The sequence below is a fragment of the Schistocerca nitens genome, chromosome 4 (assembly GCF_023898315.1).
Source record: "Schistocerca nitens isolate TAMUIC-IGC-003100 chromosome 4, iqSchNite1.1, whole genome shotgun sequence".
In the NCBI taxonomy this organism is placed as follows: Eukaryota; Metazoa; Arthropoda; class Insecta; order Orthoptera; family Acrididae; genus Schistocerca; species Schistocerca nitens.
The window spans coordinates 921,438,036-921,458,755 of record NC_064617.1 but is presented as its reverse complement, the minus strand read 5'-3'; the positions used below and the strand labels follow the sequence as shown (position 1 = coordinate 921,458,755).

The window sequence follows — 20,720 nt, the reverse complement described above, 5'->3', positions numbered from 1 at the left end:
ACCACTTATATCAGTGGATTTCAACATTTGCAGCCCATATCTTCACTATAATGACTGCCCATTAGTCCCTCTTCTGCTTACACTCTTTTCTTACTGTGTCACGTTTCCGCAGCACTGCCAGGTGACATTCAACCTTGCAGTGGGGAGTGGTCAGAATGTTTTGGCTCATCAGTTATTTAGTCTTGTAACATTTGTTCATCAACAATGGCATCATGAATTGTTGAATTTTGTTCAGTAACAAGATTAACTGTTTAAGAGTAATTGAAACTGAAATTAATCATCTCAAAATTTTTTCTGTCAAATTTTTGGTATCTAGTGCTTCATTTCCTTCAATATTTGCATGTTTTCCTCTAGTTTGTGCTCAGTTTGTGTGTGTGCGTGGGGGGGTTTGTTTGTTTCACAAGCCGCAACATGGTCGTGAATGGAACAGTAACCCAATAATGTAGAATATTTTTTTTATTATATATATATATATATATATATATATATATATATATATATATATATATATATATGATGTGACTTACCAAATGAAAGTGCTGGCAGGTCGACAGACACACAAACGAACACAAACATACACACAAAATTCAAGCTTTCGCAACAAACTGTTGCCTCATCAGGAAAGAGGGAAGGAGAGGGAAAGACGAAAGGATGTGGGTTTTAAGGGAGAGGGTAAGGAGTCATTCCAATCCCGGGAGCGGAAAGACTTACCTTAGGGGGAAAAAAGGACAGGTATACACTCGCACACACACACATGTCCATCCACACATATACAGACACAAGCAGACATATTTAAAGTTTGGGCAGAGATGTCAGTCGAGGCGGAAGTGAAGAGGCAAAGATGATGTTGAATGACAGGTGAGGTATGAGTGGCGGCAACTTGAAATTAGCGGAGATTGAGGCCTGGTGGGTAACGGGAAGAGAGGATATATTGAAGAGCAAGTTCCCATCTCCGGAGTTCGGATAGGTTGGTGTTGGTGGGAAGTATCCAGATAACCCGGACGGTGTAACACTGTGCCAAGATGTGCTGGCCGTGCACCAAGGCATGTTTAGCCACAGGGTGATCCTCATTACCAACAAACACTGTCTGCCTGTGTCCATTCATGCGAATGGACAGTTTGTTGCTGGTCATTCCCACATAGAATGCATCACAGTTAGGCAGGTCAGTTGGTAGATCACGTGGGTGCTTTCACACGTGGCTCTGCCTTTGATCGTGTACACCCTCCGGGTTACAGGACTGGAGTAGGTGGTGGTGGGAGGGTGCATGGGACAGGTTTTACACCGGGGGCGGTTACAAGTGTAGGAGCCAGAGGGTAGGGAAGGTGGTTTGGGGATTTCATAGGGATGAACTAAGAGGTTACGAAGGTTAGGTGGACGGCGGAAAGACACTCTTGGTGGAGTGGGGAGGATTTCATGAAGGATGGATCTCATTTCAGGGCAGGATTTGAGGAAGTCGTATCCCTGCTGGAGAGCCACATTCAGAATCTGATCCAGTCCCGGAAAGTATCCTGTCACAAGTGGGGCACTTTTGTGGTTCTTCTGTGGGAGGTTCTGGGTTTGAGAGGGTGAGGAAGTGGCTCTGGTTATTTGCTTCTGTACCAGGTCGGGAGGGTAGTTGCGGGATGCGAAAGCTGTTGTTATAAGTCTATGGTCACAAACTTGTAGGTCCTCAGACTACTGGTTTCAGTCAGCAGTGACTATCTTCAGATCTGCACGTGTGTCTCTCCCTTGTTCAAACGTGCACAGATCTGAAGATGACCATTGCTGATTGAAACCGGTAGTCTGAGGACCTTCAAGTTTGTGACTATAGACTTGAAATAAAAGAAATTTAATCTAGTTTGTTGTTCATTTTCCATATGTTTGCATTCGTTTTATGCCTGTTTTCATTCATCTTTTTTAAATATTACAGAATCGTTCATCATAGAGTTTTGGATTCAACATACTAGCATTTGACTTTACATTCTCCATCGCAGTTGAGTGTGAGAGTTCTTTGTTATCAATTTAACCTACTACACATACATTATTTGCTCCAATTTCTTGACTATTACTGTCCCTCTCAACAATTAAGTCACTATTAACACATCCTTCAGCTATTTTTTCAGACTGTTATTTCACATTAAAAAATGTACAAAATTGCAGAAAAATTAAAACTATTTAAAATTCATCCAGCAAAATATCACAGTTGACACTTTTTCTGTCTACTCATTGTTATAAAAGATTACATTTGAGGTGGTGCAAAATATTTTAATTCAGACTTAACTATTTGTCCCTGTTGTGATTGGATCACGTTTATGAAGATTTCTCCACTCAGCCAGTTATATGTATTCCGTCAGATGCATATTGTGATACAGACAATTAAGTATTCAACAATAATTATTGTTTCTTATTGGAATTTTTCCTTCTTCAAAAACCAGTTCACGTTACACTGTGATACCACAAAACATAACAAATTCCTTCGCACTGAAACTTCAGGTGTACTACAACCGTGCTACGAATAATTACACTGAACATAATTTTGAGATGCCTGCATTTCATCTCAGTTATATTGAAACATACACACACAGGAATGCTGCCAACCAACTAGGGCTAATTATGCCGAGTGCACACACAGCACAATAACTTTGTAGAATGAGTTAGTCACAGCCAAGGCATGCAGCAGAGCTTCAGTGGAGCTACCAAAGAAAGAGATATTGAAAAATTAAAGCTTTGAGTTGGTCAGTGAAGTATACTTGGATGGTTCCAACATCAGTTGCACTTATCTGTTGACTACATAACTGTACAGTTCTGAAACCGGCTCCTGTCATCGACACAGTTTATTTGCTAACACTATTTTTGATTTACACAACTGCAGGCAGTACAGCTTGCTTATGTTGACAATAGGATTGTAACTGCTACTTCGCTACAATGTTGTTAAATCACATAGGCTGGGAAATAGGAGGGTATACTTTTCTCACTCGCACCTCCAGCCTCGATTTCACTCTCATGTAAAGATACTATACATAAATGTTGAGGTAAGGCTTTCTTTACACCTAAATCAAAGTAATATACATTAAGTAAAAAAGACTGGCAACTATGTACATTAGCAACATTTGTATATTTAATTTCAGGTTACCTGCTTTCGTAATCAAGACAGCTATGTTGAATTTAACGACTATTTTGAAAAGTGATGATTAGTTTTCCATTTTGTTCTCACCAATTTCATACAAAAATAAATGTTGTTTGTAGTTCAACAAATGTAAAATACTTCTCAAATCAGTGATATAAATTTTTCCCCATTGAAGAGAAGATAATGTTAAATCAGATATAATTTACAATCTTTTATTATGAACTTTATATATAGGATGTTAAATACATGTTACTTACATTTTTACAATATGAGTATTAAAACAGATTGCTGCTCACTACATTGAGCAGGTCTTGTACAATAGACAGACACATGTAATGGTAGATTGTTAGATAATTTTTTTTTTTTTTTTTTTAAATTGTCAGTCTGTCTTCCGCATTCTGATAGAATAATTTTGTTTGTTGGGGTTGTTTCATTTTTAGACAACAATTAAGCAGAGAAGCACTTTATAGAGCTCACTACCATACTGTACATATACAAGACAGTATAAAAAATTGAAACAGTTCTTGTTTCTTGGGTCAGTTAAAAGGTGTTTTTTTTTTTTTGCTACACACACTTTGTAACCAAAGTGTAACCTGTAAGCATGTATACTAGTAATGGGTCTTTTGGTAAGATTACAATTCTATTCTTGAATTTATAAATGACCATGCTCCCACTGGTGCCAGTTTAACTTGATGTTTTTTAAAAGATGAATGAAGTATGTTAAAATGACATTGTACCACATTTTTATTTCTCTAACTTCTCATTGTAGGTTTCTAACAGAATGTCGACGCCTCCGGCTTTTGGACTTGAGTTTTTGTGATCAGATACAGGACACCCAAGTAGCTCTGTGGAGGCACATTTTTCCAAATGTTAGCATCAAGCGCAGCTCTCAAAATAGTGGTTATATTTCTCCAACATACTGAAAGGTAATATGTCAACATAGTTTTTCACAGCAACATTCTTGAATAAATGTTTCAGAGTTCTTTCCGCATCAGACTTGTCAGCCTCAAGTGTTTTGATGACTTTCTCCATCATCATTGTCAGGATATTTCATTAGGCTGTTAGATATTTTAGGTGGCTGTATAAAGTCATCACATATGTCAGCCAACTGAACTACCTAACATCCTACTGAAGTCTGATGACGGCACTGGAAGAAGTCATCAAAAGCTCAAGATTGACAAAGCTGACACACCGAGAACTGCTTGAAGTATTTATCTCTGGTAATAATACGTTTTTGATAGCATGTGTGAAAAGAACACATCTTACAATTATATTATGAGTTTAACAGCTGTAGTAGTACTTGTTGGTATCAGTGAATTCTTTTTATTAGGCAATTTTTCATGTCCCTTTAGGTACTAGACATTATGAGTCTTGTTGTGTTCACTTAATAAATTCTGCAGTTTGACATTACAGTTGTATCTACCCAATAAACTCCACAGTTTGACATTACTGCTTTGTATAATTTATCCACAGAACTTAAATTATTGTAGAGAAAGCTTTATTTTGTGTTGTTGTATGATAAAACATGGAATGGATAGCTTAATTTTTATTTTCAGATTTTAAAGAAGTGTTGCAGAATAAGGCTGTTAATTTAAACAAAACATTATTTCACTATTTTAAATATACAAATAAGTTTAAAAATAACTGGAATACACCATCACTGGGAGGCAGTGATACTGCTTGGTTGGAATCCAGAATTGAGGGCAAAACAACTTTCCATTACACTATACAAGATGTTAGCCAGGCCAAATAGAAGATTCTTTCACTTTAAATAATTGCAGATAGTTAATTTGAGGTTACATCGATCTTATGTGCCACCACCTCCCTGTAAACCTGCATCCACGATCTTGCTGTCTAGCGCTTCCTCTCTCCCAACGTACGATGCCAAAATCACCACTTCATTCCTTATACACCTTATCAACTATATCCTTATCCACACCTACATAAACAAATCTGCAGAATGGTCATGGGCACCTGAATGCATCCTCCAGATGTCCACAATAGATCTGCCATACCATCTCCACACACTCCAACACCTATAAACTAGCTGCAAATGAGCTCCATCACAGCACCCAATATGACTGGAACAACTTAATCACATCTTCCACCAGGGCTTTGACTACCTATACATTGTTCCCATAAATAAGAAACATTGTACCCAAAATATCATCAGTAAAAAAGACACAGCAAGATTGTTGGATGTTAATAAAGGAAATAGCACATGATAGTTCTTCGAATATCAATGCTACTGAATTAAGAAGAAAGCTTCTGTTTGGTCACTCAGTAATTGAAGAGAGATTTGTGGACCATTTTAATCCATAATGGGGAATAACTTGGGACAGAGGTGAGATACAGCAAACTGTTTTAGATCGAAGTTGGAAGTATCAAAGAGGGTCACTAATTGCTACTAATGACCATGACCTTGAACGTGATTTTTGAGGTGATTTGGAGGTTAAAGTGGTGGTTTTTTTTCTTTTCTTTTTTTTCTCTCTCTCTTTTCTTTTTTCTTTTTTTGTGGAAACCCTAATATTTGATTTAAGATGAGCTGTAGACTCGATCTGGCTATACCAGACATGAAAAATTATCAGAATGCTAGGTCCTGAATTGATGTTACTAAATTTCAAACTGCAGTTCAATACAAAAATATCAAAGAACACTTGGGTTAAGTGCATGTGTCATGAATCATCAATTTTAGCAATATTAAAAGGATAGATTGCTACTAACCACATAGAGGAGCTGCTGAATGGCAGACAGGCACATTCAAAAAGATTGCTAGGTATTATTCAACTATCAGACTTAGTCCTTCGTCAGACATAGACAAAATAAAACTGTCACGCATTCGCACATGCATAACTCATATGCACCGGGCCACTGTCGTCTCCAGGCGCTAAGACCTTAGCTGCCTGCAACGTAATGCCTCCTGTGTGTGGTGAGTAACAAGCTATTCTTTTCACACTGTTGCTATTCCATCACATATTTGCATTGTTTGAACCCCAATTTCGTAAATAGAACAAGAAACAAGAAAGAATTGTACTTGAATTTTTTTACAACTAACTATGGCTTCTCTTATTGATGCACCATCTCGTACAGTGCTCCAGGCCTTAACTGTCATGCAAGGTGGATGGTGAAAACTATTTACTGGTTGAAATAACTTATGTTCCATGAGAAATTGGAATTGTCATATCAAGAAGAAAATGTAATTTGCATATTTGTTTTTTCTAGCCACTGTGTATATCAAAGCAAGATTTCAGGCCTCTCCTGAAGCCAAAGCACATATCTGTAGTTCACTATTCTTTCAAGGCTTCATAAATGTCTTTTTATCAGTCATGTTTATCTTTTGTGGTGTAGTTTGACAGAAATTGAGAAATTATTTATGGTTCCTACCTCGTGTTCTGTTGCCTTGGCCATCTTTAATATTCATTTATTTTTTGAATCTAAATGGAAAATTGTCAGTGCATTGATTTGTGAACAGAGTTGCCACAAGTTCTGGAAATCTCAAATGTGCCTGGGAAATAAGGGCATTGTCATGGAAATTCAGAAAAAAAAACTGGAAAATCTCATTTTTTACTCAACGGATGAAATCTTTTGTTCATAGAAAATCCACACATCGTAGCTGGCAGGGCACAGCTGAGTAGCTGCTGGGTGTCATGTGCCCCCCTTCCTACCGCTTCTCTCCTCAGCTTACAGTCAGAACTGCCACCGATGCGCTGTTGGTGACTTGTGACTATTGGCATGAATAGCTAGCCACACACAAGCAGATTTCCATGGTGGGCCAGAACTATGGGCCAGTTCTGCAGGTATCTTATGGGTTGGGCCTGCTGATCTGATACCCATCGTTTCCGACTAACATGTAGGCTCAACCCATCAAACCTAGTCTCTTTAATCTGCCTGCAGGACAGATCCATTTGTTTGTGGTGTAAATCGGCTGATTTTTATGGTTTATCCGCAGACCGAGCCCTGCAGTGCATCTTGACAAGCCAGAGGTCAAGGGCAATGGTTTCAGGTGTTGTTCAGTGCAGCAGTTTATAGGCATTTTATTTATTGTAGTACATTTTCGCACTTTCAAAGTAGTTTATATATTCGAGAGAGAGAGAGAGAGAGAGAGAGAGAGAGAGAGATTACGGGTGGTGCTAGCAAGAAAATTGTGGCACCCGCCAGCGGTTTGTATGTTATGTACTCATATATTTCTTGAAAGAAAAATCACACAATACCTGTAAAATAACTGGCATAACACAGTGGTTAAGAGCCTACAGTAGTGAACATAGTACAAGGAAAATTTTATTGGACTCACTATAGTGTTGGTTTATACAACTCAGATCTCCCCCCCCCTCCCCCCCCCCCATTTCACACCTCTTTCAAGAGGCCGAGGCCTATATCTTTCTGAGTTTATTTCTAAAATTAATGAAAGTGTTTTAAATCCATCTTTGCAACAACACAGAAATCCTTTAACTAAAAATAGCTTTTATTTACATTACTTAACTATTCACCTATCCTTCCAGTCATAAATCCTGTAAAGGAATCAATAACTTCGTTCAGTATTAGATTTTGTCTTTTTTTTTCTTTCTTCCTTTCTTTAATCTACCTATTTGCTTACCCTTCAAGCCACAACATTTGACAGAGAGAATGCTAAAACTGTGTCCGGAAATTGGGGAATTTAATTTTTGGGAACTTGGAGCAATCTTGAGAGACAGAACTGCCAGACAAAATATTAAAACTGGTCCAATTAGACATCATTCAAATCCCATAAATTATAAACAGAAATAATAACAAAGGAACTGAATAGTTTATTTCCAGTAAATTGAAGCCGTTTCTGAAAGTATTTATATGGAGTGTGGCCGTGTACGGAAGTGAAACGTGGACGATAAATAGTTTGGACAAGAAGAGAATAGAAGCTTTTGAAATGCGGTGTTACAGAAGAATGCTGAAGATTAGATGGGTAGATCACATAACTAATGAGGAGGTATTGAATAGAATTAGGGAGAAGAGAAATTTGTGGCACACCTTGACTAGAAGAAGGGATCGGTTGGTGGGACATATTATGAGCCATCAAGGGGTCACCAATCTAGTATTGGACGGCAGCGTGGAGGGTAAAAATCGCAGAGGGAGACTGAGAGATGAATACACTAAGCAGATTTAGAAGGATGTAGGTTGCAGTAGGTACTGGGAGATGAAGGAGCTTGCATAGGATAGAGTAGCATGGAGAGACGCATCAAACCAGTCTCTGGACTGAAGACAACAACAACAACAGGAATATTCATTATTAACTTGTATGTCATTGGTTAATCTGCTATATCTGAACATTAGTTTTTGAGATGAAAAATAAATAAAATTTTATGGGATTTTTCGTTATTGTTGTTACTATTTGATATTAATGTGGGGGCTTTTGGGGACCACTTTCCCTGCTGAGCTCAAATTATGCACAGCTCTTTTTGTGGGATGTTACTAGACTGAAGGGTAGCACAAAGAAAAAAATTGAACTTCAAAAATAAAAGTCACCACCAGCAAGATGTCCACAGGAATGAGTGGACACTGGGGGAGATGACTCTCCAATGGTGCATTCCTATTTCAGCCCCGTACTGCCTTTACTTTCCAGCTCAGTCTCCCTTCCCTGTGTCCTATCTCCCTTTTCATCCCGTGTGTCTGACATACTGCGCCAAACAAAACCCTCACCTCAGTGGTGCTGCAGGGCAGAACAATGTAACCTACACAGAAAATGTATCCATGCTTAGTAGGTGTATTTTATATTTCAGTTACAGTCACATGCAAGGAGGAATGTTCTATGAAAGCATAGTAGTTACTTCAGTTTCCTTTATGTCCCTGTCACCTTGCTCATTGCCTTAACTATACAGAAAGCACTGCTTCCATTATTTGTTATGCATTTAAGATTTCAGGACATTGGGATAATCAAGATAAACAATGTTAGACATGGCAACAAGTATTCACAAATTGTTCTAAGACTTCATAGCAAAGGGAAATAGTGAATTAAAACCATCCTCAGTGATTACCAAACATCACAGAGGTTCATCACAAACAGTTGTAGGTAATGTAACCTCAAGTTTGCAGGTACACTGAAATTTTGTTTTGCTCCTCTAGTGGTGTGCTGATGTATCAACAGTGCTACGGCACAGAGATTTCAGTGTGTATCAGGGCTGTAAACATAAACTCGCAAACAAACAAAAATTTAATTATATAAGCATAATCTGTATCACTTCAAGCAGGGGTTTACCTTCATAGTCTTGGATGTTGTTGAATTTAGCATATATTAAAATTCAGGAGTAAGTAAGAAACACATATACCGCCCCCCCCCCTCCCTTTTTTTCCCAAAAAAATTCCTGCCTCAAGATACAGGTCTCCAAAGATGACACTGCAAACACCATTTTGAAGATGCGAATTTCGGAAAATTTTTTAAAATACTGTATCCCTGTAACAGTTCTAGATACACTCCTGGAAATTGAAATAAGAACACCGTGAATTCATTGTCCCAGGAAGGGGAAACTTTATTGACACATTCCTTGGGTCAGATACATCACATGATCACACTGACAGAACCACAGGCACATAGACACAGGAAACAGAGCATGCACAATGTCAGCACTAGTACAGTGTATATCCACCTTTCGCAGCAATGCAGGCTGCTATTCTCCCATGGAGATGATCGTAGAGATGCTGGATGTAGTCCTGTGGAACGGCTTGCCATGCCATTTCCACCTGGCGCCTCAGTTGGACCAGCGTTCGTGCTGGACGTGCAGACCACGTGAGACGACGCTTCATCCAGTCCCAAACATGCTCAATGGGGGACAGATCCGGAGATCTTGCTGGCCAGGGTAGTTGACTTACACCTTCTAGAGCACGTTGGGTGGCACGGGATACATGCGGACGTGCATTGTCCTGTTGGAACAGCAAGTTCCCTTGCCGGTCTAGGAATGGTAGAACGATGGGTTCGATGACGGTTTGGATGTACCGTGCACTATTCAGTGTCCCCTCGACGATCACCAGTGGTGTATGGCCAGTGTAGGAGATCGCTCCCCACACCATGATGCCGGGTGTTGGCCCTGTTTGCCTCGGTCGTATGCAGTCCTGATTGTGGCGCTCACCTGCACGGCGCCAAACACGCATACGACCATCATTGGCACCAAGGCAGAAGCGACTCTCATCGCTGAAGACGACACGTCTCCATTCGTCCCTCCATTCACGCCTGTCGCGACACCACTGGAGGCGGGCTGCACGATGTTGGGGCGTGAGCGGAAGACGGCCTAACGGTGTGCGGGACCGTAGCCCAGCTTCATGGAGACGGTTGCGAATGGTCCTCGCCGATACCCCAGGAGCAACAGTGTCCCTAATTTGCTGGGAAGTGGCGGTGCGGTCCCCTACGGCACTGCGTAGGATCCTACGGTCTTGGCGTGCGTCGCTGTGGTCCGGTCCCAGGTCGACGGGCACGTGCACCTTCCGCCGACCACTGGCGACAACATCGATGTACTGTGGAGACCTCACGCCCCACGTGTTGAGCAATTCGGCGGTACGTCCACCCGGCCTCCCGCATGCCCACTATACGCCCTCGCTCAAAGTCCGTCAACTGCACATACGGTTCACGTCCACGCTGTCGCGGCATGCTACCAGTGTTAAAGACTGCGATGGAGCTCCGTATGCCACGGCAAACTGGCTGACACTGACGGCGGCGGTGCACAAATGCTGCGCAGCTAGCGCCATTCGACGGCCAACACCGCGGTTCCTGGTGTGTCCGCTGTGCCGTGCGTGTGATCATTGCTTGTACAGCCCTCTCGCAGTGTCCGGAGCAAGTATGGTGGGTCTGACACACTGGTGTCAATGTGTTCTTTTTTCCATTTCCAGGAGTGTATTTTGTTAGATTTTTTTTTTAATTTGCTTTATGATTACATTGGTAGCCCCCGTTTGGACATAGATGTCAAAGTTCTTTTACTGCCGCCTTTTGAAATTTTTTTTAATAATTTACAGTTTTTTTCCAAAAATTCCATTCCAGAAAAGTTAGATTTTTTTTCTGTTGATTAGTACCGTGTAGTAGTATATTCTCTATAAAGGAGAGCTTCCACTTTTAAGTTGGACAGGTTTTATTTTAAAAAGTCATTTTTTTTTTTTTTAACTTTCAAGGCTATGTATGTCTTCATTGAAGTTGTTTCTTACTAATTTCTTTGTTACAGTTTTTATTTCTGTTGTCTTTGTTGCAGTTATCTCTTATCACTTTCTCTGTTGCAGTTATTTCATTTCACCTTCATTGTTGCAGATATTTCTTACACACTGTTGTAGTTTCTTGTCAGTTTCTTCGTCGTGGTTATTCATTGCAGGTTTCTTTATTGTAGTTGTTCAGTGCTAATTTGTTTACTGAAGAGTCTTCTAAGAAATCTGAGAGCATCCAGTGATTTATGTGTTTTCGTGAGGAAATTGCCAGTTGACAAGGTTGCTGTGTGTTTTGTGAAAAGGACTGTTTGAAATGTCTTCTGACTGGGGCCACAGGAGAGTGAAGTGTGCTTACTATTTGCATGTCCATAAAAGAGTGATATACAAGGCAAACAAAAAAACAGACTTTGTTCAGGTTGGGAATAAGTGTTCTCGTTTGAAGGCTCTGTTTCAAAATGAAGATGTTTCCAGTAACAACTTTTAGTGTTCTTAACGTTTTGACAGAATAACAACAGTCTGAACAAGTGAAGCCTCCCATGATGCAGATGAAGCAGATTTTGCATCAACAGAGGAAGAATTAAATACCCTGTATCAGTCAACTACAGAGGTAGGTGTTAGTTAGGTTAAGAAACAGTGGCCAGTGAAGTCAAGTCATTAGCTCTATGCATCAAGAAAGTGCAGAGAAATTACAAGGCGTACAACTTTGCTTCCACCATTTGCCAATAGGTGGTGACAACGGTAAGCAGTGGTCGAAAGAAACAGATCGCAGATGTTAGGCCGTTAGCTTATACCTCGGTCAACATAACCTCATTCAAATACTAGTCGATTTGTGTCTGCATCATAAAGTTGTTCTTGGATTGAAAATGTCAATTTACGAGCCTGATTCTTGTCATTTGCAGGAGCTGTAACTGTTTTATTTCAATATGAAGAAAACAGCAGCCGAGTCTCATCGAATGCTCTCAAGTACGCGTGGTAAGGATGCTATTAGTAAAAGAAAGTGTCGTGAGTGGTTTCAACGCTTCAAAAACGGTGATTTTAATGTTGTATACCAGCATAGTTGTGGAAGAGATAATGTTTTCGAAGATGCAGAATTGGAGACATTGCTGAGTGAATACTCCCGTCAAACTTGAGAAGAATTGGCGCAATTAGTGGGAGTGACACAGCAAGCCATTTCAAAACGTCTCAAGGCTATGGGCACGATTCAGAAAGAAGGAACTTTATTTATTTATTTATTCATCCGTAGACAACTTGTGTTGTATGGATGTCGTCAACTGTATACATGGAATGAGTATATACATAATAGTACTTCTGGTAGTACATATTTCTATGGTGCAACTTAATCGTTTGTACACAAAACAAATACACACCAATCTTAGTTACAAATAAATATAAATTTACAAATGTATTCTTGCATGGGTTACACAAAACAAATACACATCAATCTTAATTACAGATAAGTATAAATTTACAAACGTACTCTTGCATGAATTGAGGTGAACACATGTCATTTACAGTATTCTTTGACAGTATAGTAACATTTATCTGCTAAATAACTTTTTGCAGCTTTCCTAAAGGCATGTATTCCAGTTTCAGCTTTGATCTCCGCTGGAAGTCTATTATACATTTTTATTCCATTAAATAATAAACTATTTTGGGTTTTTGTTTTGTTTTTTCGTATGAGATGCAAATGGTGGCAGGATCTAGTCCAGTGTTGGTGTATAGATCTGTTTTGTGTGTACTGGTCAATATGTTTCTTTATATATATCACAGTCTGAAAGATGTATTCACATGGTACTGTCAAGATTCCCACGGTTTTGAATAAATCAGTACAGTGAGCTCTCTTGCTGCTTTTTGTTATTATTCGTACTGCCCTCTTTTGCAGCTTGAAAATTGCTTGTATGTTCTGCACATTTGTACCCCAGAAGGTTATGCCATAACTAATTATTGAATGCACATATGCAAAGTATGTAGTCTTAGCACATGAACTATTACATACTGACATAATTATCCGGAGTGCATAGCAAGCAGTAGCAATTTTCTTTTCTAGTGCTGCAATATGGTCAGTCCAGTTAAGCTGTGAGTCAACATGCATTCCTAGGAATTTTGTGTTTGTGACACAATCTATAAGTTCATCTTTAACTTTTAGGCCTATGCTATTATGTTTTTTATTTATGTGGAAATTAATACTGTTTGTTTTTTTAATATTGAGGGTTAATTTGTTGCTTACTACCCACTTGCATCCATGCTCGAGAGTTTCTTCAGCTTTGTCTCTCAATTTGTCTGGTGACTCATCACTGATGCTGCTATCATCCCTGTATTTGACACTCTGGGGAAGAGTATTGGCCCTAACACACTTCCCTGAGGGACTCCTATGGTAATACGTTCTGGTTTGGAAATGTGTTTTGTCAATCTGCTGAACTTCGTTTATGAGATCTCTACACACTGTACCCTATTTTCCAAGTACGATTGAAACCAATTATTTACTGTTCCCCTTATTCCTAGTGCCTCCATTTTGTTTAGTAGTATTTTGTGGTCTACCGTGTCAAATGCTTTGCTAAGGTCAAGGAATATGCCTGTTACATGTTCACCTTCGTCAAGTGCTTCTAAGACAAAATTTGTGAAGTGAGCTACCACTGAACCTGTGCTTCTTCCTGGCCTGAAACCAAACTGTTCTTTACACAGTAGGTTGTACTTGTTTAGGAAATCCATTAGTCTCTCTTTCATTATATTTTTTATTACCTTGGAAAAGTATGAGAGTAATGAGATGGGCCTATAGTTTTCTATATTTTCTGGATCGCCGTTCTTAAATAGAGGCAGGACTTTTGCAAATTTTAAGTATTCTGGGAAGCAGCCTGCAGTGAAAGATTCATGTATGATGTGTGCCAAAGGATGTTGTATACTGTCAATGCAGTCCTTCAGTAAGCACACTGGCACTTCATCTAAACCTGCTGATGTTTTATTCTTTAGATTCTTCACAACCATCCTTACTTCTTCTGTAGAAGTCGGTAACAGTAACATTGAGTTAGCCATATAGTTCAATTTTTGTTCAGGCTGTTTTTTGCCAAACTTTTGCTGTAGCTTGGTAGCAACACTGCTGAAGTACTCATTTACAGTATTTGCTAGTGTATTTGGGTTATGTATAATAGCACCATTATGTTTAATTTGAATGTTTACTGTTTTTAATTTATTACTGTTTGTTTCCTGTTTGGTAACAGTCCAGGCTGCTTTAATTTTATTTTCTGCCTTTTCTATAATACTTGTCATTGTGGGCTTTTTTTGCATCTCGTAATACTCTTCTGTATATTCTTTTGTATGTGTGGTTGTAGTTTAGGAAACCAGGATCACTATGGTAGTTTTTTAACCTGTTCAGTTGTTTGAGTGTTGCAGAGGATTTCCTTATTCCTTTGGTCACCCAGGTATTTCTTTTGTGTGTGTGTACTGCAGTTTGCACCTTTGGGAATGCTTCATCAAATCTGAGTTTAAATAGTGACATGAATTTAGAAAATTTCTTATTTACACTATTTTCAGCATACACTTCTTCCCAAGTTATACTGTTTATTTGCTTGGCAAATTCTGATCTGTTTGGTTTGGAGAAAACCCTTCTGTATGTGTATGTTTTAGTTATATTGTCTATATTTATGTTTAATTTTAGGATTTGACAGGAGTGATCAGAAAGGCCAAGGTTATCTACAATAATTTCACAACTTTCTTTATCTATGTCTGTGATGATGTGATCAATTGTTGACGATGAGTTTTTGGCTATCCTCGTGGCTCTGTTAACTAATGGTGATAACTTATAACAGCGCAATATATTCAAGAATGAGTTACAGAATCTATCTGGGTTTTGTGTGTTTATATTTAAGTCTCCACAAATGAGAACCTTCCCTTTAGGATTCGAAGCCATGTCTAGAATCTGGATTAGTTTTGCAGTGAAAGTATCTATATCACCACTGGGTGAACGGTAAATACATATTATAGTTAACCTTTTTGCCTCATCTGTCTTACTTATGTCTATGGCTGATATTTCTATGTGTTTTTCCTCACTTACAGAATTAATATCATTTCTAATTTTATAGGCAATTCCTTGCTTAACTACATACATGATCCACCACCTCTAATGGTTGTTCTACTATAATGACATGCTAGTATATATGAATTTAAATTTATTAATGCTATTTCAGTTCCTCTACACCAATGTTCAGTAATGCATGTGACTGAACTGTTTAAAGTTTGTAGTTCCACTTCTAATTGTTGCACTTTGTTTCTGACAGATTGTATATTTTGATGAAAGACTGAGAAACGAGCACAGCTTACCTTGCCTGTATCTTTTGTTTGCATTTTGTTGACAGTGACTGATGCTTTGCGCCGGTTGGTCCCAGTTTTTTACTCCTCTTGGTGCTGAACCATAAAAAATCCTCCTTTGGAGTGATGTACTTTCTTGTCCTCTGGCTCCTTCTGATGGGGTGTGGTTTAGCTGGTGGCTTCTCCATTGGTACTGTCGTTTCTGGTGCTACTGCTGTTGTTGGTTTTGCTGTTGTCTGTCCCACTGTTGCTGTGTCTCCTGTTCTTATTGTTGGTGGTGGTGAAGGTTCTGCTGATGTCAGTTCTGCTGCTGACGAGATGACTGCCTTTGTTGATTTTTCTTGTATTGTGGAATGTTCTATTACTGATAGTGGTATAACAGTTGTTTTTGTGTTGAAGGTGTTTTGAAGTAGTTTTAGTTCCTTCATTATCATGTTCGCCAGATATTCTTTCCCAATACTGTTTAAGTGTAGTACATGTTGTGTATGGAATCTATGACCTATATTATTTATATTAACACATTTAACATTTTTAAAACGTCTACAGATTTTGGCAAACTGATAGTTGGCTTTTTGTATTTCTGTATTTACACATGATTGGTTATCCAGATCGTGCCGATGTGGTGTATTCACGATTATCACGTTTGTATGCGTGAGGTTCTTCAGACACTGTTTAAGATAACGTGTAGCATTTGCAGTTTCATTTTTATATACATCGTTTGAACCTCCGATGAGTATTACACAGTCTTTATCGTGTAGATTTTTAACCTCTCTAGATTCAGTCGTTTTTATTATTTCCGCTAGTGGAGCTCCCGGTTTTACTGTGCTACACAAACTTCTATTAGTTTTCTCTTTAATTTTCTTTGCGAGTCCACGGCCATGACTAACTGAAAGCATGAGTATTTTATTATGTGAGTTATCTGTTACAATGTTTTTCGTTTGAGTGTCTGTTTGTATCGGTATTCTGTGACGTACTTCAAGGTCATTTTGTACCAGTATTGTCTCATGAAGTTCATATGACACTCTATCGCTGTTTCGAGATTTTTTGATGTGTTTAGACTGTTCACTGGTGGTTTTAGGCCTACTATCTTGAATGTTTTTCTTCCCAAGCGACTCGTAACGGGTCGTTTTACCCTCGCTGTCTACAATTGCGAGTACTTCAAACGAGTTTTCATGCACGAAATTAACGTTGCAGTCATTGTTCACACGATTTAACACTTCTTGTTTGTTGTTTTTAAACGTAGCTTGGTTGTTTTTAAACGTAGCTTTGTTCCAGTTTTTGGAAGCAGGCGAAATGTTTTGCACCGAGTCCCGCGTGTAGCACGTACCTTGTTTTGATCGTAGATCATAATTTTCTTTCTTGAGCCATGAAATTTCTTTATGAAGCACTTCGACAATTTTCTGTAGGCTGATAATACGTTCATTTAATTTTGTTGTAACACCATTATCATTCACATAATGACTGTTTTTCACTACGGAGCTGTAATTTTCGCGCACAGGAATATTACGAACACTTGAATCTGTCGCCATCTTGAATTTCCTCAACTTGGGTCCCATGTGAGCTGAAACGAAGAGATGTTGAACGGCATTTGTGTGTTTGTGAACAGTTGCTTCAGAGGCAAAAACAGAAGGGATTTCTGCATCACATTGTGACTGGGGATGAAAAATGGGTTCATTACGATAACCCTAAATGCAAAAAATCATGGGGACATCCCAGCCATGCTTTCACATTGACAGCCAAACCGAATATTAATGGCTCCAAGATCATGCTCTGCATTTGGTGGGACCAGCTCAGCGTCATGTACTATGAGGTGTTAAAACCAAGTGAAACAATCACAGGTGCTCATTATTAAACACAATTAATGTGTTTGAGCAGAGCATTAAAAGACAAACAGCCGCAATTAAAAGACAAACGGCCGCAATATATCGAGAGGCACGATAAAGTGATTTTGCAATATGACAACACTCGACCCCAAGTTGCAAAAGAGGTCAAAACGTACTTGGAAACGTTAAAATGGGAAGTTCTACCCCATCTGCCATATTCTCCAGAAATTGTTCCCTCGGACTATCACCTGTTTATACCAATGGTGCCTGGCCTGGTTGACCAACACTTCCGATCTTGTGAAGAAGTCACAAATTGGATCGATTCGTGGGTGGCTTCAAAAGATGAACAATTTTTTCAATGGGGGATTCGTACACTGCCCGAAAGATGGGAGAAAGTAGTGGCCAGCGGTGGAAAATATTTTGAATGAGACATTTGTAACCAATTTGTTTCATTAAAGCCTCAAATGTTGGGGGAAAAATTGGCAGAAGCAAAGTTGTACACGTTGTACTAAAGTTATGGATGAATACACTACAGCAAAACTGACCACACTCTTCAAAGTAGAAATTCCATCTTCAGAAGAAAATGAACCAAAGCACTCTAGCCAGGAATTTTTCACAAATATCAATTCAGCTGTTGAATATTGTGCATCTTACAGTGAAAAGGTGCAAGTTTTAACTGTTATTACAGAGACATTTTCAAAGAAAACAATTTTGAACCACATTCCATCAGTATCAAAGTACATGGTAGACAAATCAAGAAATGTGAGGTCTGTAAAAGGAATCTTTGGGAGACCAGATCCCTACTATTGTCATCCTGTAGTAGCTGCTCAAGTTCAAATAGTGCAGCCATTTTATCTGGAAGATAAATGGGACTGTTCTCGCCAGGGTGCCAACAAAAAAGACACTATAACTGTAACAGTTGAAGGTCAAAAAATTGTGAAAGTGAAGAGGTACATGACTCGCAGTATTAAAGAAACTTATGCAATTTATAAGAGCAACTATACAACTTCACACATTGGAAGATCAAAATTCTATGCACTGCGCCCTAAGTGGGTAGCGCCACACGCACCTAGAGATGTTTGTTTATGTGTGTACTGGGCGAATATTGAGCTTTATGTGGTAACTTTGAAGAACTTACTGGAGCGTATGACATATGACACTTTGGTTGGGCATGTGAAGTCATTAGTAGTCTGTGACGTAAAGTGAGAGACTTGTTTGTTTCAAGAATGTGGTGATTGCCCTGGAAAGGGAGGTGTGCCTTTACCGACACTTGGCCTGGAAGACGTAGCAGATAACTCTGCAGAAATTACATATGTGACATGGGAGGAAAATAAACTAATTAAAAAAACTATTGCCTTTGACATTTTCATTGGTGAACTTGGTAAATGGTAAGTGAAAGCAGTAACACACCAGCATCTGAAGAAATTGCAACAACACATACATTGCATAAGTGAAAGGGTGTGTACAGGCTGAAGAACTATGTTTAGTGCTTCGCTGTGATTTTGTTGAGAACTGGTCTGTAATTTTCGCACAATAAGTACAAGGGTATCATTGGAATAATGACCAGGTTTCAATTTTTACAGGAGTGACATATTTTCAAAACAAGACCACAAGTGTTAAAGTTATAAGTGATGATAGAGGACATGACTCAGCACATGCTTTGCTAGCAATGCACAAAATTCTTCAACTGCAAACATGGGCAGAGAAGATCATCATTATTTCTGATGGTGCTCCCACTCATTTTAAAAATTGTTACCAGCTGTTTGAATTGAGTAAGACGCTTGTGCCAACTGACTGGGTATACAGTGCTGCTGGTCATGGGAATGGGCCGTGTGATGGTGTAGGAGACCTGCTGAAGCACCATCCTACAAAGCATAATCATTCCAGACCAAATACAGCTATGATTCAGAATGCTGAGGATTTTGCTCAAAGAGGAAATTTAAGAATTCCGTGAGCAGAAAAAAGAAGAATGGTCCCTGCAAACTACCCCTGTGAAAGGAATTCAGAAGACACATTTTTGGACTCAAAGTGAAGAGTGAACTCATATTGCACACACTTTAAAGAACAAAAAAAAAGAAATTTCGTTTGTTCGGCCAACACCTCAGAAACAGCAGGATAATATTCAAATTCACAACTTGAGAAGGGGGATGTTTGTGGCGTGTGTGTATGACTGTGACTGGTGGATAGCAGAGATTATAGACACCAGTTATGAGTTAAACGAAATTTTAGTGAACTTTATGGTACCACATGGACCAGCTGCTGTATATAGATTTCCAGCTGAAAGACAGCAACAACGCCATCAGTGCTCACTTCCTGTTCACAATGTTTTGAAGGTTGTAAGTGCTCCAGTTCCTATTGGTTCAACAGAAAGGAGTCACTCTATATCAAAGGAAGATACTGAAGCAGTGGAACACATTTTTATTTCATTGAATGGCTAATTTCAGTACAAAACAGAGTGCACAGAAGTTGTATAAATTGAAACCTTTAAGTCTTTGGACCTTTCACATACATTTTGGAACCATTTAAAATGCTTGAAAAATGAGTCTCTTACTCATCTTTCAAAACTAAAATTATGTTAAATAAGGCTAGGTTTTGATTTTTATGAGCCTGTTATGCGATACATAAAACGGGTTTATGTATGGCAAAAATTTCAGCTGTTTATAAAACCTGTTCAACGTAACAGTGGAAGCTCTCCTTTTCAGGAAATGTAGAACTATAGGTACTAATTAACAGAAAAAAAAAATTAAAATTTCGTGGATTGGCATTTTTGGGAGAAATTTTTTTTCCATAAATTATAAAGAAGTTTAGAACGCTATAGTAAAAGAACATTGACTGATAAGTCCAGATGGGGGATTTCTGTGTAATCATAAAGCAATTATCTTTCAAATAAAAAAAACCAACAAAAATCTAGAACTGTTCCAGATATACAGCATTTTAAAAATTTTTCCAAAATTTGCATCTTCGAAATGGTGTGCGCAGGGTCATCGTTGGAGGGTGTATCTCGGAGCAGAAATTTTTTTGGAGAAAACCAAAAAATATGAGTTCCTTACTTAGTCATTCATTTTAACGTATGCTAAATTCAATAACATCTGAGACTATGATGGTAAGATGTTTTCCTGTCCTGCCTGAATTGATATTTTACAGCTTTATTTTTTTAGCATGATAATTGAAACTTCCTGGCAGATTAAAACTGTGTGCCGGAGCAAGACTCGAACTCGGGACCTTTGCCTTTCGCAGGCAAGTGCTCTACCAACTGAGCTACCCAAACAAGACTCACACCCCGTCCTCACAGCTTTAATTCCTCCAGTACCTCGCCTCCTACCTTCCAAACTTCGCAG

The 20,720-nt window shown here is 38.9% G+C and overlaps 1 protein-coding gene across 2 annotated transcripts in view; it reads left to right on the top strand.

The window, feature by feature from the left end:
• The window catches only part of LOC126253540 (F-box/LRR-repeat protein 4), a 181,884-nt gene that overhangs the window by 141,938 nt on the left and 19,226 nt on the right, over positions 1-20,720 (top strand). For both annotated transcript variants that reach the window (XM_049954932.1, XM_049954933.1), the window contains exon 12: positions 3,876-4,032. In XM_049954932.1, coding sequence (XP_049810889.1) covers positions 3,876-4,029 — 154 coding nt within the window. In that variant the 3' untranslated portion in view covers positions 4,030-4,032. The remainder of the gene's footprint in view (positions 1-3,875; positions 4,033-20,720) is intronic.